This window comes from Chiloscyllium plagiosum, unplaced genomic scaffold, assembly GCF_037043375.1.
Source record: "Chiloscyllium plagiosum isolate Xiang-an unplaced genomic scaffold, Cpla_swu_hap1 HiC_scaffold_50, whole genome shotgun sequence".
NCBI classification, from domain to species: domain Eukaryota; kingdom Metazoa; phylum Chordata; class Chondrichthyes; order Orectolobiformes; family Hemiscylliidae; genus Chiloscyllium; species Chiloscyllium plagiosum.
In genome coordinates this window covers 56,175,372-56,192,058 of record NW_028270188.1, presented here as the reverse complement: position 1 = coordinate 56,192,058, position 16,687 = coordinate 56,175,372, and the positions used below count along the sequence as shown (strand labels likewise).

The 16,687-nt window shown below is 53.9% G+C and overlaps 1 protein-coding gene across 1 annotated transcript in view; it reads left to right on the top strand.

Annotated features, from left to right (window-relative positions):
- LOC122546798 (aminopeptidase N-like) overlaps window positions 1–10,988 on the top strand; it is a 37,248-nt gene extending 26,260 nt beyond the window's left edge. The window contains exon 11 of the mRNA XM_087985119.1: window positions 10,769–10,988. Within this exon, the coding sequence (XP_087841245.1) occupies window positions 10,769–10,988 (220 nt within the window). The remainder of the gene's footprint in view (window positions 1–10,768) is intronic.
- The last annotated feature ends 5,699 nt before the right edge of the window (window positions 10,989–16,687 follow it).

The following is a 16,687-nucleotide window of genomic DNA, read 5'->3' as shown; positions in this document are numbered from 1 at the left end:
GGGGGGGAGGGGGGGTGAGGGCTGAGGAGGGGAGGGGGGAGGGGGGGTGAGGGCGGGTGAGGGGTGAGGGCTGGGGGGGGAGGGGGGGTGAGGGCTGGGGGGAAGGGGGGGTGAGGGCTGGGGGGGGGTGGGGTAGGGGCTGGCGGGGTGGGGTGGGGGGGTAGGGGCTGGTGGTGGGGTAGGGGCTGGGGGGGTGAGGGCTGAGTGGGGGTGGGGGGGGTGAGGGCTGAGTGGGGGGTGAGGGCTGAGTGGGGGTGGGGGGTGAGGGCTGAGGGGGGAGGGGGGTGAGGGCTGAGGGGGGAGAGGGCGGAGGGGGGGGTGAGGGCTGGGGGGGAGAGGGCTGAGAGGGGGGTGAGGGCTGGGGGGGAGGGGGGTTGTGGGCTGAGGGGAGAGGTGTTGAGGGCAGAGGGGGGTGAAGGCTGAGGGCGGAGCGGGGTGAGGGCTGTGGGGAGGGGGGGGTGAGGGCTGAGGGGGGGGGTGAGTAGGGGAGGGGGGGGAGGACATAGGGGAGGGGGTGTGGGCTGAGGGAGGGGGGTGAGGGGGTGAAGAGCTGAGGGGAGGGGAGGTGAAGAGCTGAGGGGAGGGGGGGTGAAGAGCTGAGGGGAGGGGGGGTGAAGAGCTGAGGGGAGGGGGGGTGAGGGCTGAGGGGAGGGGGGGTGAGGGCTGAGGGGAGGGGTGAGGGGAGGGGGTGAGGGTTGAGGGGGGCGGTGGGGTGAGGGGAGGGGGCTGCAGGGAGGGGAGGGGGGGTGAGGGCTGAGGGGAGGGGGGTGAGGGCTGAGGGGAGGGGGGTGAGGGGAGGGGGTGAGGGTTGAGGGGGGGCGGTGGGGTGGGGGGAGGGGGCTGCAGGGAGGGGGGTGAGGGCTGAGAGGAGTGGCGGGGGGTGCGGGCTGAGGGGAGTGGCGGTGGGTGCGGGCTGAGGGGAGTGGCGGTGGGTGCGGGCTGAGGGGAGTGGCGGTGGGTGCGGGCTGAGGGGAGTGGCGGTGGGTGCGGGCTGAGGGGAGTGGCGGTGGGTGCGGGCTGAGGGGAGTGGCGGTGGGTGCGGGCTGAGGGGAGTGGCGGGGGTGCGGGCTGAGGGGAGTGGCGGGGGGTGCGGGCTGAGGGGAGTGGCGGGGGGTGCGGGCTGAGGGGAGTGGCGGGGGGTGCGGGCTGAGGGGAGTGGCGGGGGGTGCGGGCTGAGGGGAGTGGCGGGGGGTGCGGGCTGAGGGGAGTGGCGGGGGGTGCGGGCTGAGGGGAGTGGCGGGGGGTGCGGGCTGAGGGGAGTGGCGGGGGGTGCGGGCTGAGGGGAGTGGCGGGGGGTGCGGGCTGAGGGGAGTGGCGGGGGGTGCGGGCTGAGGGGAGTGGCGGGGGGTGCGGGCTGAGGGGAGTGGCGGGGGGTGCGGGCTGAGGGGAGTGGCGGGGGGTGCGGGCTGAGGGGAGTGGCGGGGGGTGCGGGCTGAGGGGAGTGGCGGGGGGTGCGGGCTGAGGGGAGTGGCGGGGGGTGCGGGCTGAGGGGAGTGGCGGGGGGTGCGGGCTGAGGGGAGTGGCGGGGGGTGCGGGGAGCGGAGGGGGTGAGCTGCGGGGAGGGGACGGGGGCGGGCCGAGGGGAGGGGGTGAGGGCCGAGGGGAGGGGGTGAGGGCCGAGGGGAGGGGGTGAGGGCCGAGGGGAGGGGAGGCTGAGGGGGGGGAGGGGAGGGGGCTGAGGGAAGGTGAGGGGGGAGGGGAGGGGGGCTGAGGGAAGGTGAGGGGGGAGGGGAGGCTGAGGGAAGGTGAGGGCTGAGGGGAGACTGAGGGAAGGTGAGGGCTGAGGGGAGGTGAGGGGGGAGGGGGGCTGAGGGAAGGTGAGGGGGAGGGGGGCTGAGGGAAGGTGAGGGGGGAGGGGAGGGGAGGGGAGTGGGGGGTGAGGGCTGAGGGGAGGGGATGGGAGTGGGGGGTGAGGGCTGAGGGGAGGGGGGCTGGGGAGGGGAGGGGGGCTGGGGAGGGGAGGGGGGCTGAGGGGGGGGGGGGCTGAGGGGAGGGGGGCTGAGGGGGGAGGGGGGCTGGGGAGGGGAGGGGGCCTGATGGGAGGGGGTTGAGGGCTAAGGGGAGGGGGGCTGAGGGGAGGGGGATCTGAGGGCTGTGGGGAGGGGTTAGGGCTGAGGGGGGTGGGGATGGGGGCTGAGGTGGGATGAGTTTGAGGGCTGAGGGGTGGGAAGAGTGAAATCTGGGGGTGAAGAGTGAGGGCTGGGGGGGGGAAGAGTGAGGGCTGGGGGGGGGGAAGAGTGAGGGCTGGGGGGGGGAAAGAGTGAGGGCTGGGGGGGGGGGGGGAAGAGTGAGGGCTGTGGGGGGGGGAAGAGTGAGGGCTGGGGGGGGGGGAAGAGTGAGGGCTGGGGGGGGAAGAGTGAGGGCTGGGGGGGGGGAGAAGAGTGAGGGCTGGGGGGGGGGAGAAGAGTGAGGGCTGGGGGGGGGGGAGAAGAGTGAGGGCTGGGGGGGGGGGAGAAGAGTGAGGGCTGGGGGGGGGGAGAAGAGTGAGGGCTGGGGGGGGGAAGAGTGAGGGCTGGGGGGGGGAAGAGTGAGGGCTGGGGGGGGGGAAGAGTGAGGGCTGGGGGGGGGAAGAGTGAGGGCTGGGGGGGGAAGAGTGAGGGCTGGGGGGGAAGAGGGAGGGCTGGGGGGAGTGGAGGGGGGTGAGGGCTGGGGGGAGTGGAGGGGGGTGAGGGCTGGGGGGAGTGGAGGGGGGTGAGGGCTGGGGGGAGTGGAGGGGGGTGAGGGCTGGGGGGAGTGGAGGGGGGTGAGGGCTGGGGGGAGTGGAGGGGGGTGAGGGCTGGGGGGAGTGGAGGGGGGTGAGGGCTGAGGGGAGTGGAGGGGGTGAGGGCTGAGGGGAGTGGAGGGGGGTGAGGGCTGAGGGGAGTGGAGGGGGGTGAGGGCTGAGGGGAGTGGAGGGGGGTGAGGGCTGAGGGGAGTGGAGGGGGGTGAGGGCTGAGGGGAGTGGAGGGGGGGGGCTGCGGGCAGGGGTGCGGGGAGGGGGTGAGGGCTGAGGGGGGGGAGGGGAGGGGGGCTGAGGGAAAGTGAGGGGGGAGGGGAGGCTGAGGGAATGTGAGGGCTGAGGGGAGGGGGGCTGAGGGAATGTGAGGGCTGAGGGGAGGGGGGCTGAGGGAAGGTGAGGGCTGAGGGGAGGGGGGGCTGAGGGAAGGTGAGGGGGGAGGGGGGGCTGAGGGAAGGTGAGGGGGGAGGGGGGGCTGAGGGAAGGTGAGGGGGGAGGGGGGCTGAGGGAAGGTGAGGGGGGAGGGGGGCTGAGGGAAGGTGAGGGGGGAGGGGGCTGAGGGAAGGTGAGGGGGGAGGGGGGCTGAGGGAAGGTGAGGGGGGAGGGGGGCTGAGGGAAGGTGAGGGGGGGGAGGGGGGCTGAGGGAAGGTGAGAGGGGGGGGGAGGGGGGCTGAGGGAAGGTGAGAGGGGAGGGGATGGGAGTGGGGGGTGAGGGCTGAGGGGGGGGCTGGGGAGGGGAGGGGGGCTGGGAGGGGAGGGGGCCTGATGGGAGGGGGTTGAGGGCTAAGGGGAGGGGGGCTGAGGGGAGGGGGATCTGAGGGCTGTGGGGAGTGGTGAGGGCTGAGGGGGGATGGGGGCTGAGGTGGGATGAGTTTGAGGGCTGAGGGGTGGGAAGAGTGAAATCTGGGGGTGAAGAGTGAGGGCTGGGGGGGAAGAGAGGTTTGGGGAGAGTGAGGGCTGCGGGGGGGGAGAGTGAGGGCTGCGAGGCGGGGGGGAGAGTGAGGGCTGCGAGGCGGGGGGTGAAGAGTGAGGGCTGGGAGGGGGAAAGAGTGAGGGCTGGAGGGGGGGGAAGAGTGAGGGCTGGAGGGGGGGGAAGAGTGAGGGCTGGAGGGGGGGAAAGAAGGAAGAAAGAGGAAGAAGAAAAGAGAGTGGAAGAAGAGGGAAGGGGGGGGGGGGAAAGAGGAAGGTGAGGGCTGGGGGGGGAAAGAGTGAGGGCTGGGGGGGGAAGAGTGAGGGCTGGGGGGGGGAAGAGTGAGGGCTGGGGGGGGGAAAGAGTGAGGGCTGGGGGGGGGGGGAAGAGTGAGGGCTGGAGGGGGGGGAAGAGTGAGGGCTGGGGGGGGGAAAGAGTGAGGGCTGGGGGGGGGAAGAGTGAGGGCTGGGGGGGGGAAGAGTGAGGGCTGGGGGGGGGAAGAGTGAGGGCTGGGGGGGGAAGAGTGAGGGCTTGGGGGGGGAAGAGTGAGGGCTGGGGGGGGGAAGAGTGAGGGCTGGGGGGGGGAAGAGTGAGGGCTGGGGGGGGGAAGAGTGAGGGCTGGGGGGGGAAGAGTGAGGGCTGGGGGGGAAGAGTGAGGGCTGGGGGGGGAAGAGTGAGGGCTGGGGGGGGGAAAGAGTGAGGGCTGGGGGGGGAAAGAGTGAGGGCTGGGGGGGGGGGAAGAGTGAGGGCTGGGGGGGGGGGAAGAGTGAGGGCTGGAGGGGGGGGAAGAGTGAGGGCTGGGGGGGGGGGAAGAGTGAGGGCTGGAGGGGGGCGAAGAGTGAGGGCTGGAGGGGGGCGAAGAGTGAGGGCTGGAGGGGGGCGAAGAGTGAGGGCTGGAGGGGGGCGAAGAGTGAGGGCTGGAGGGGGGGGGGAAGAGTGAGGGCTGGAGGGGGGGGAAAGAGTGAGGGCTGGGCGGGGGGAGAGTGAGGGCTGGAGGGGGGGGAAGAGTGAGGGCTGGAGGGGAGGGAAGAGTGAGGGCTGGAGGGGAGGGAAGAGTGAGGGCTGGAGGGGAGGGAAGAGTGAGGGCTGGAGGGGAGGGAAGAGTGAGGGCTGGAGGGGAGGGAAGAGTGAGGGCTGGAGGGGGGGGGAAGAGTGAGGGCTGGAGGGGGGGGAAGAGTGAGGGCTGGAGGGGGGGGAAGAGTGAGGGCTGGAGGGGGGGGGGAAGAGTGAGGGCTGGAGGGGGGGGGAAGAGTGAGGGCTGGAGGGGGGGGGGAAGAGTGAGGGCTGGGGGGGGGGGGAAGAGTGAGGGCTGGGGGGGGGGGGGAAGAGTGAGGGCTGGGCGGGGGGAGAGAATGAGGGCTGGGCAGGGAAAGAGTGAGGGCTGGGCAGGGAAAGAGTGAGGGCTGGGGGCGGGAAAGAGTGAGGGCTGGGGGGGAAAGAGTGAGGGCTGGGGGGGGGAAGAGGGGAGAGTGAGGGCTGGTTCTGTGGGGTGGGGTGTATGTATAGGAGGTTCTGGGGACCGGGTGGGGTGTGTGTGTGTGTGAGAGAAGTTCTGGGGACCATGTGGGGGTTTCGGGGGATTGTGTGGGATGTTCTAAGGACTTAGAGGAGTGGGTGTGATGGGTGGAGTGCCTGAGGGAGGTGAAGGGCTGAGGGGAGAGACGGAGATAAGGGTTTGAAGTGGGTGAGGGATGAAGGGGTGAGGGTGGGGTTGATTGAGGGAGAGAGAGAAAAGAGATATCTGGCGACTAGAAGGAAGGGTATTTGATGAGATGCTTTCATGGAGATAGAGGGGATCAAGAGGTAGTGATCTGAGAGTGTTTCTCCGGAGGACAGAGGGAGGGGTGACTGAGATGGGGGTTTCTCGAGTGAATGGGAAGGTGGGATTAGGTGGACAGGAGGGTCTCACAAGGTTAAGGTATGGGGGTGTTAAAGGTCTCGGGGTGGGTAGAAGTAGGGCTCATGGAGGAGGGTGTGGTGTAGATATGAGATGGAGGGTCGCCAGGAGGACAAGGTGTTCACTGTGAAGCAAAGGATGAGGGATGGTCTCAAGGCGGACACAGGGTGAGGGTGTTGAGGGAGCAAGCTGATGGAGGGGTAGACACGTAGGAAGCGGGTAATGGTTAGGGGTGTGAGGGAGGATGTGCAGTCTTTACAGTCCTGCCTCTCTCTGTCTGTGGTGGGATTTTTAAAAATCAACCTGTTCAGATATGTTATTACACACTAAACAAACAAAAATTCAAGAAACAAAGTCAGACATTGCTGAGAGACCTGTTGAGTTTCTTTCCCAGCAATTTGATGAAATTGCCCACCTGGAGCAGGTGGGACTTGAACACAGACTTCCTGGCCCAGAGGTAGGGACACCACCAGCGTGTAAGGTGCGATAATGTGTAATACATAATGCAACCCATTATCTAGTCTGTGTGGAGTAGAATAATTGGGATATGTGCTCCATATCAAGTAATTTTGGTTCTCATGTACTGTATTAAATACAAGATATATGGTATGTGGAGTATGCCTGGGATGTATAGTAGGTGGTATAATATTTTGAATGTGGTATGGGATATTTTGCTTATGTATTATATGCCAAATTGAAGAGTTTTATATATGGGCTCTGTCATGAATCTGTAAAGTACAGTTGGTCGATATGTTATTGGTGTGTTACGTTTTGATATTGCAAGTATCACACCTAGTTGTATACACTGAGTTTAAGTACATTGGAATGATGTTGTGAAACTTGAAAGAGTTCACAGAAAAGGTTTACAAGGATGTTGCCAGAGTTTTAGAGGCTTTGAGCTACAGGGAGAGGCTGAATAAGCTGCGGACTAATCATATACATATTCCTATTCATATACCATCCAAACACCTTTTAAATGTTGTAATTGTATCAGTCTCCACTACTTCCTCTGGCATCTCATTCCATACAGCACCTTTGCATGAAAAAGTTGCCCCTTGGGTCACTTTTAAATCTTTCCCCTCTCATGTACCTATACCCTCCAATTCCCCAACCCAAGGAAAAGACCTTGTCTATTTACCCTTTGTATGCCCCTCGTGATTTTATAAACCTCTATGCAGTCATCCCTCAGTCTCTGAAGCACCAGGGAGAACAGGCCCAGCCTATTCAGCCTCACCTCCTCACTAGTATACATATCAGCAATGTACCATGGCAGTCTTCACATCTACAGTTGGGCCTCTCCTTTGATGCTTTCTCTTTGACTAGGAATCAGAGTAATGTGATTGAGCTCCTCTTTGGAGGAAGGTGAGTAATGTGCACCTTGTCAGTAGGTTAGAAGCTGTCCACCCTCACAAGGAAGTGCTGTCAGTCCTCATTCTCTGCATCTGGGCAGTCAGGTAGACTGAGCAGTTAACAGTCTCTTTCCTATCTTCAATGAATAGTGGTACAGGTTCAATTAGCTGGATGTAGGTTTGCTCACTGAGCTGGAAGGTTCGTTTTCAGATGTTTCATCACCATATTAGGTAACATCAGTGAGCCTCCAGATGAAGCACTGCTGGTATGCCCCGCTTTCTATTTGTGTTTAGGTTTCCTTGGGTTGGTGACATCATTTCCTGTTTGATATCTCAGGGGGTGGTAAATGGCATCCAAGTCAATGTGTTTGTTGATAGAGTTCCGGTTGGAATGACATGCTTCTAGGAATTCTTGCATGTGTCTCTGTTTGGCTTGTCCTGGGCTGGATGTGTTGTCCCAGTCGAAGTGGTGTCCTTTCTCATCTGTATGTAAGGATACTAGTGAGAGTATCCTGGATGTTAATCTATCCTGGTGGCTAGTTTTCTGCCTGTTTGCCCAATGTAGTGTTTGTTACGGTTCTTGCAAGGTATTTTGGAAATGACATTAGTTTTGCTTGTTGTCTGATTAGGGTCTTTCATGTTCATTAGCTGATGTTTTAGTGTATTAATGGGTATGAGGGCTACCATGATGCTAAGAGGTCCGAGTAGTCTGGCAGTCATTTCCGAGATGTTTTTGATATAGGGTAGAGTGGCTAGGGTTTCTGGACATGCTTTGTCTGCTTGTTTTGGTTTGTTGTTGCGAAATCAGTGGACTGTGTTCATTGGGTACCCTTTTTTTTTAATACACCGTGTAGGAGTTCCTCTGTGCTGCAGTGTGTGGTGGCTTGTTGAAATAATGTTCTAATGTAGCTTCGTTTGTGGGTGTTGGGATGATTGCTTCTGTAGTCCAGTATTTGGTCCGTATGTGTTGTTTTCCTGTAGACACTGGTTTGAACTTCCCCATTTGTTGATTGCTCTACTGCGACATCTAGGAATGGCAGTTTGTGGTTTTTTCCTTTTTATTGAATTTTGTGCCAGTAAGGGTATTATTGATTGTCTTGAAGATTTCCTCTAATTTGTTTTGTTTAGTGTTGACAAAGGTGTCATCCATGTAGCGGACCCAAAGTTTGGATTGGATAATTGGCAGAGCTGTTTGTTCGAATCACTAAGCAATCAAACATCATTTCGAAATGATGTCACTAACCCAAGGAAACCTAAACGCACAAATAGAAAGTGGGCTATACAACCAGTGCTTCATCTGGAGACTTGCTGATGTTACCTAGTATGGTGACGAAACATCTGAAAGCAAACCTTCCGATTCAGCGAGCAAGCGTACACCCAGAACCTACATCCAATCCTCTTTCTTTCTTAGCTACCTAGCTAGCTATCAACAACTCTATAGCAGCACGATTTTCAGTATCTTGGTGATCATGAGCTATTCCTTAGGCTCCTTCCAATCCCAATGATATTGTCTTTCTTGCATGATTTGATGCCCCTGTCCCCATGAACTGGATGGCTTACTTGGCCATTTCAGAGGACAGTAAAGAAACAACCTCTTTGCCCTGCGTCTGAAGTCAACGTCAGGCTCAGGTCAGATAAGGGCAGTAGATTTTCTTCCCATTAGTGCTGGGGTTTTTGCCACAATGATGATGATCGTCATGGTAACCGTCACTGAGACACTCATTAATTGAATTTTAATTTCACCAAGGGTTGAGGTAGGATCCGCACCCAGAGCAGTAACCTGGGTCCTTTGGATTACCAGTTCATTGACATTACCACTAGGACAGCATCTCCCTCGGAAGTTCATTACTCTCAGGCTGGAGCCGCCTCCATTGTTTTACTCATTACTGCCATTGGTGATGATCTCATTTTGCACCCATTTCCTGGCTCAGAACTCACCAGTCGCCTATTGTCCTTCCATACTTGTGGCTGGTCCATCGTTCTGACAGGTCATAGCTGGTCTCTATCTCTGTTCCATTGTTCAGTTCTTTTTTTTCTGAGCTCCTTACACACTTGATGCAACTGCAACACACTAACCTCTGAACAATTAAAACCTAAGTACAGTACAGTACAAACTTTCTGGAGGAACTTTTAACGCACATCTCGTAGGGCTGGCAGAGTCATGTCAAAGCTGTCTTGAACGACAACCACATTTTGTTACGCAAATGCAGTACAATACAAACTTTGGAGAAACCCTGAACACTCCTCGCCATGCTTGCAAAGCGTGTCCAGGGAAGCTCTCTGAACAAAGGAAACAGCTCTTCCTTTATACAAAATCTTTACATCACAGTCAGTAATGTCCACATGACAACCCCCAGCCACTCCCTCCCCCAAAGTCACTTGCTACTCAAGACACAATGCGGTGACCACATCATCTCCAGATCAATGTAATGCAAATCCTCCCTTAATGGCCAGATCTGATGTGAATTGTATTTTTTTTTTAACGACAGAGAGTAGTCAGAATTCCAACTATAATGTTCTTATTGATTTCTGAATAGGGCATGAAAGTGTAAATTGTAGGAGATGACAATGTAAATTGCTCTGAATGGCAAGGAAATGGCCAGGAGAAAGTGAGGACTGCAGATGATGGAGATCAGAGTTGACAGTGTGGTGCTGGAAAAGCGCAGCAAGTCAGCCAGCATTCGAGGAGCAGGAGAATCAATGTTTTGGCTATGCATGGAAATGGCCATGCAAATGGCTCTGAATAATAGGAGATAATAATGTAAATTTCTTACAATCTATCTGTAAGTCAGAGGCTTGCTACCCTAGCCTCAGGACATCAATTTCCTGCATGTCAACAGAGCAAGTTAATTCTTTAATATTACACCAGGTCCCTACCTTTACTCCTACTTTGTCTACCATACTCTGGAAAATCTGTTGTCTTGGCAAGGCGGTATCCCAAGCTGCCCTGACATCTTGTGTGGGCAAAAGTACACCACCCTGGTCTCACATCCCACCGGCGCTACTAGTATGCAGAGTGAAGAAAAGCAACTAGATGCTCCAAATGATGTTCTCCAGAACATTACCTTCATGTCCTGAGGGTAATGTGTATTTTTTTTGAGTAGCCATTGTATAAATATCTGTCAAGGTTTTGGCTGTTAGGCTTGGAGCATTCTGATGAAATTGAGTGATCTGCAAGCACACTGGTGAGTTTCCAGGGTGAGTGCTGCTGGGGTCGAACTAGCACCTCATTTACCACCTCCTGCATGACCTGCTTAAACCAACTTCCATTTTACTCCTTATAGGGTGCATTCTTTTGAATGATGGAATGGAAAACGCACAACATCTCTCAAAGTTCCTTCTGACAACCAGCCTCCACTGCTGGGGTTTCAGTCTGAACCCCTTCTGCACTTGTTAAGGGACACAAAAAGTGCTGCCCATTACCAAGGAGGATCCCCTCTACAGACTTAGTGGTGCACCTTTTGCTTTAAACTCGGCAAATGAGGTGATGGATTTGTTCCGGGAGTTTGCATATGTGCGATAAAAGATCCCATGACACGATTTTGAAGAGTCGTCCCTGGAGTCCTGGACAGTATTTACCTGTAACAGGGAGTGGAACTCCCTGCCTGCAACAGTAATAGGCTCACCAACTTTAAGGGCGTTTAAATAGTCATTGGATACACACATGGATGGTAATGGAGTAGTGTAGGTTAGATGGGCTTCAGATTGGTATCGCAGGTTGCTGCAACATCGAGGGCTGAAGGCCTGTACTGCACTGTAATGTTTACGTAAATCAACGTCACAGACAGATTCCCCTTGTCATTTACTTGCTGCTGATTGTGGGAGCCTGCTGTGTACAAATCGAACACTGTTTCTACATTGCAACAGTGACTAAACATGTTTGCCTGGCTGTGAAGGGTTTTGGGCTGTCCAATGGTCCGGAAAGGTGCTATTGAAACGCATGTCTGTCGTCTTATTGGGCTGTTTGTGTCACCAAGCCTTGATGACGGCCATCAGTCCGAGCTTGCTTCCAGTTATTCCCAAATACCTCGAGCAGCTGACACATTCCACACAGACTCCAGTTGCCCAAGGCTGGACTGGAACCCTGAGTTGCTGGCGCTGAGACAGCAGTGCTAATCACTGGCCCACCTTGTCACTCATTATATAAGTGAATCCGTCTCCTCCCAAACCCCTTCATTACATTCCAGGATGCGGCTCACTTTAGGATAACTCTTATCCTCTGGAAAGCAAGTGAACTTTTCTCATGAACCATTTGTTGTTCATCAGTGCCCTATTTAGTCGATTTGTCTGCCTCTATTCATTACTGAGGTTGTGTGATAGGAAATTACAAAGTAAAGAAAGAATTGCCTGTGTGATTATGCAGATTGAAGAGTTCCAGATTAGGATATATCGGGCTGAGTTCAGCCACAAGTATAGTCTTAAGTTTACTGGGAGTTTCGGACTGAAGTGCAACTAAACAGAAACAAGCTGCTCTCGTGAAACGTGGTACATAAATCTTTGCTGTTTCTTCAGCTACAGAGAGGTTGCATTGTTGTAGACTTTCAATGGTGTCTGTTCAGATTAGCAGACTTGTCTCTTTAACATGTGCACTAAGAGCAGCAAGGATTTGTTTTCTGTGCTGTGGACTCACTTCTACACAATGCTAAGTGCTGCTGTGGGCTCATGTTGTATTGCTTGACATTTTATGTAATTACAGTGTTGGTGCAGTTGAAGCTGTGCAATCCTGGATTGTGTCCCTCCAGACTTGGCTTGTGCCTCGAGAGTGTTTTGAATGAGGGAGCAGGAGATTGAGATATTGACATGTGATGGTGGAAGCAGCCCTTGTGTGAATAACTTTGTGATGTCTCCTGTTTGGTGTCATCATTGTGATGGTTGACATAGCAAAAACAGAATGGACGAGCACTGCTCCAGCAATTTACCATGGGTAGCAATGTTCCCCGCAATAAGAGAAAGTGAATGTTTATGGACAGTGTTTTTGGCAGGGGGGAGGGGGAGAAGGTGTGTTGGTGTTGTAACAAGATTTTATTAATTATTAGAAATTTAGAAAACAGGAGCAGGAGTGGTCCGCTCGAGCCTGTTCTGCTATTCAGTAGGATCGTGGCTGATCATCCCAACTCGGTGTCCTATTCCCACTTTCTCACCCAAACCCTTTGACCCCTTTAGCCCAAACAACTGTGTCTTCCAAAACATTGTGTTTTGGTCTCAGCTGCTTTTTGTGGCTTAGAAATCCACAGGTTCACCACTCTCTGGGTGAAGACATATCTCATCATATCAGTCCTACCCTGTATCCTTAAACTATGAGCCCCTGGTCTGGACTCTTTGAGCAGGGGCATCCTTCCAATGTCTACCCTGTGTAGTCCTGTTAAGAGTTTAGAGGTTTCTAAGCACTGGTAAAGTTGCACCAGAAAGACCAGGAAGAGCTTCTCCCAACAAAACAAAGCAGTTTGATGTGCATTTTTGTCAGTGACGCAGTCAGTCAGATCTCTGCGCCACCTTTATATCCAGATTTTGTACAGGCCATAAATTGTGTGAAAGTTAAAATCCTGCATTAACTGCACCCTGAGGAACAGAAGAACCTTGGAATGGACAAGCATGAATCTTTTGAAGGTTGGAGGGCAAGGTTTCCAAAACAAAAAGTCTGAAAAAACCACTTTGAGATCCTTGGCAGAGAGACAGTCCAAATGTGAGGAGGCTAGGCTAAATCTTTCTCAGGTTAGGCCCCAGGGTGAGGATCATGTGCAGTTCTAGTGTCACACTTTAAGAAGGATGTTGAGCCTTAGAGAGGGTCTGGAGAGACATTTCCCAGAGCAAGACCATGGATAAGGGGTTTTAATTCCTGTGGAGATGCTGGGATTGTTCATCTCAGAACAGAGAAAGTGAAGGGAAGGATTGCATCGAGCTGTTCAAGTGTGCCGTTTCAATCAAGGGGATGAGGGTGAAACTGTTTCCTCTGTCAGGGTGGGTTGGTGACCAGAGGGGAACATGGATTGAGGAGATTGGCGGGTACTGAGGAGAATTTTTTTGACATGGCGAGTCATTGTGATTCAGGGCATATTACCTGAAAGGGCAGTGGGAACATGAACTTTTAAAAGATGGGGGAGAGAAATCGGAGAAATACTCAAAGGGGAAAATTTGTGGTGCTGTTTTGGAGGAGGGGGAAGAGTGGGGGGATGGTGGAAGGTGAGGTCAGTGGGACTTGGTTTTTTTTTCAGAATTTTGACAAGCTGTTATTTTTGTGTGGCTCATTGTGACAGTCCTAGTGATACATCCTTCAAATGAAATCTCTTGCTCAGGTGTGAGCTTTTCGAGAGCTTTGGAAGAAATGCAGTTATCAAAGTACTAAGATCTTATTGTATGAATGAAGTGCTTTTTCAACACTCACCTCTACCCTTCTGTGCATTGTTCACTGTCGGTAAAATAGCAGATTGTGCTTGTTGGAAAGGCATCAGCAGCAGCACCGAGTAGCTTCAAGTAATGCCGAAGTCTAGAAGTTCAGCACCTGTGCATGTAAATCCACACTCAATCCTAGTCCCAGCCGGCCTGACATTTCTGAGCACTCCCCACAACTCCCATTTTCTGTCTCCATCCTCTCCTTCCTGGAATTCTGCTTCAGGGTTTAATCTGCTCTTCCAAAGTGATTGCTTACATCACTTCCTCACAAGAAATATGAACTCTTCCATCCTATGGTGCTGAGTTTTAAATTTATTGCCTCCAGTTACTAATTGTCCGCCCCCATATTTAATTCGACACCCTTCATAACTTTGCGCATTGATGACTGATTCTTTGCATCTTATGTTTTTAGTCCAGTGAAAAATGCCTTGTAATGTATGTAGAAAACATCCCTTACTTTAGACTAGCACTGACTAGTCTCCATGGCCTTTGTGTTCTTCTGAAAGTCTGATGATAAGGGCTCCTTATAGAGCTGTCACTCCAGTATGTGCTGGTGTTCATCACTGAATGTTTACATTGCAGGTGATCGGATCTGTACTGTCTTCCTGAATGAGCAGTGCACTGTTTGTGCTACTCACTGTAAACCCATGTCCTCTTCATTTTTTGGGTTGCATTCTATCCCCCCTCAAAAGCTTTGATAGAACCTGCCTCCTCCGCACTCTCGGGCAGCACCTTTCAGAGAATTCTGTCTTGTCTTGGCAGTTGTGCTGCTGTCTGACACCTACGCTCAAGTTCCAGACCTGAAGTGTGACCACATCCCCAACATTCATCACAGCCTGAGTAACGTACAGTGGTAGTAGTCAGTGGGCTTTGCTCTGTTTTGCCCTGTTAATGTTTTCTCCCTCAGTCTGCTCGTTTGCCCCCTCGAGTGAAACCACGCCAGTAACAATGTGATGCTGATGTGTCCAGTGATCAGTCAGGCAGCAAACCTGAACAGTGTCAACTGCTTGGGCCCCACTGAAAAATCAGCTGAGGTTCACTTCTAAGTCCGAACGCTGTTAGGTTAGGTCCCCAAGTCACCAGCTTGACAAAACTCCAGACTGGTGCTCTCAACAGGGCTGAGGGAGTGCTGCATTGTATTTGTTGAATCTTGCTGTGTGCAGGTTGGTTGTTATATGATGACTGCATGCATTTTGCAGGCATTTTGGCTGCAAACTGCTTTTGGGGAAGATGCTGTATCACATGCATATATTTTGGGGCACAAGGGATGTATTAAAAACTGGGCTAGGCCTGCAGGTGCCAAAATGCACAATGCTGGAAATGCTCAGCATCAGTGGAACGAGAAAGAGGGTGAGTTCTGAACAAAGTGACATGGTCCTCATTTGTGGAGGGAATCAGATATCACAACCTCTATCTGACCCAAAATAACTCCGTCTCCACAAGAAGCACTAACAAAACTCTTCAAATTTAAATCTGAGGCAGACAATTAAACAGGAGGCAGTGGCATTGTGATAGTATCAATGGATTAGTATTCCAGAATCCAAGCGAGTGTCTTAGGCCCTGGGTTTGAATCTCACTGTGGCACAATATGATACTTTGAGCTCAATAAAAATGTAGAATCGAGCTAACCGAATGGTGACACTGTTGATTATCATTGTAAAACCCAGCTGGTTCACATGCCTTTTCTGTCTGTCTTATCCGGTCTGATTTACACGTGACCCCAGATTCTCAGCAGTGTGGTTGGTTCTTAACTGCCTTCTGTAAATGGCCGTAGTAAGCCACTCGGATCAAGAGGCAGCTCCTATGGGCAGAAAATGCTGGCCCAGTTGTTGATGCCCACGTCCCATGAATGAACTTAAATGCAGCAACTGCAACTTACGCATTCTGGTTTTCTTTTTACTGTTGTGGAATCTTTCAGACATCAAGTGGTGATGGTGCAGAACCAGCACATTGCTCACTATCGATGTCTTCCTCCTTACGATAAGATGTATTAATTTCTACAGTTTCTAAAATAGTTTTGCGATGCATAGAATGTCATGTAGTGTCCAGTGAATGACTGATGCTCCTGCTCTGCACACTGAGCAGGAATGTGCTTTGCCTATCCCGGTACATTTGCATCAGTGGGAGATGATTAGGTGGGCATTGATCGGGTACTGTGATTGTGTTTTCGGTTAATCCATACACACACGGCTGAAGGAATGTGTGTTTGCAGGAGAATTAGGTTGCCCCTGTGTGTTGGGCAGAATGGCATTGAAATCCTGAAGCAAGGAACTGTGTAAGGTACGGGACCAGTAGCAGATCTATGGAGGCTGTTGAGCCCAGTGCACTGTGACTTGTTCACCCTGTATCCCCTCTGCACATGGATGTCTGAGTACCCGCTGCCAGCTCTTGGATGTGATATTTCAGCTGGTCATTCCCACAGTAGCGTCATGCAGGGATTCCTGTCCTGAGAGCTCTCACGTGAGGGTTTGTTTTCCATGCATTGTCAGACAGTTCCTCTGCTCCAGAACCCCCCCTCCACCCTTCAGCACAGTCCCTTCTCTGCAAAGATCAGAGGTTGGTGCAAGTGACAGATCCCTTTCTTGATTGAGTTCATCTGTAAAATCTGGTTGCTTTGCTGGTTTGTCCCTGCAATATTGGGCCGGCTCCTGCCACAGCAGCTCGATGACCTTCCTGTCAGGTGGTGAAGTTCACAAATGTTGATCAGCTCCTCGAGGATGGGTTTACGTGCCTGTCTGAGTGAGACTTGGAAGGAGCATGGTGAAGTTTGATCTGTCTGCCCTGAAGTCCTCATCTACCCCAAGTACACGCCCTGTTTGTTCCTCTCTGGGGCATTGACCAGTTTCAGAGTGTGGCTGGGTAGAGACTGAGACTCGGAGAAGCAAGTGGCATTGCAGGGATCCGGACCATCAAGTGGGATGCCCTTTCTGCTGTCTGAGCCACTTCATCACCCGTGGATCTTTGTGAACTGTCCCTTTCATTCCAGGCAAGCAGTGGTCTATCTCATTGAGCACAGTTTGTGCAGTTCCAAACAGCAGCCCGTGAGTGTAATAGACCTTGAGACCCCTGAACCAGATGGTTTTTTAAAAAAAAAGCTGTAGACGTTTTTACAGCTTACAAGTGTGAGCCAGGCCGGTCAGGGTGGGTGACAGAAAGCACTTCCTTGCGCCAGTGGGAGTGGATATCTGGGACTCCCACCTGTTACAAAGCTGAGGTGATGGGGATGTCAGTTGGAAATTTCAAAGCTGCTAACAATAAACTTTTGTCGGTTCAGATGCTATACAAGGCGAGCAGATGGGGTTAAAATATAGAATAGCTATGATCTGGTTGAATGACAGAACAATCTCAAGGGGCTGAATGGCCTCGTGGTCCTTTGATACTGTTTTCATCTCAGTCCTATCCAATCAAGTGCCATCTGCTGCTGA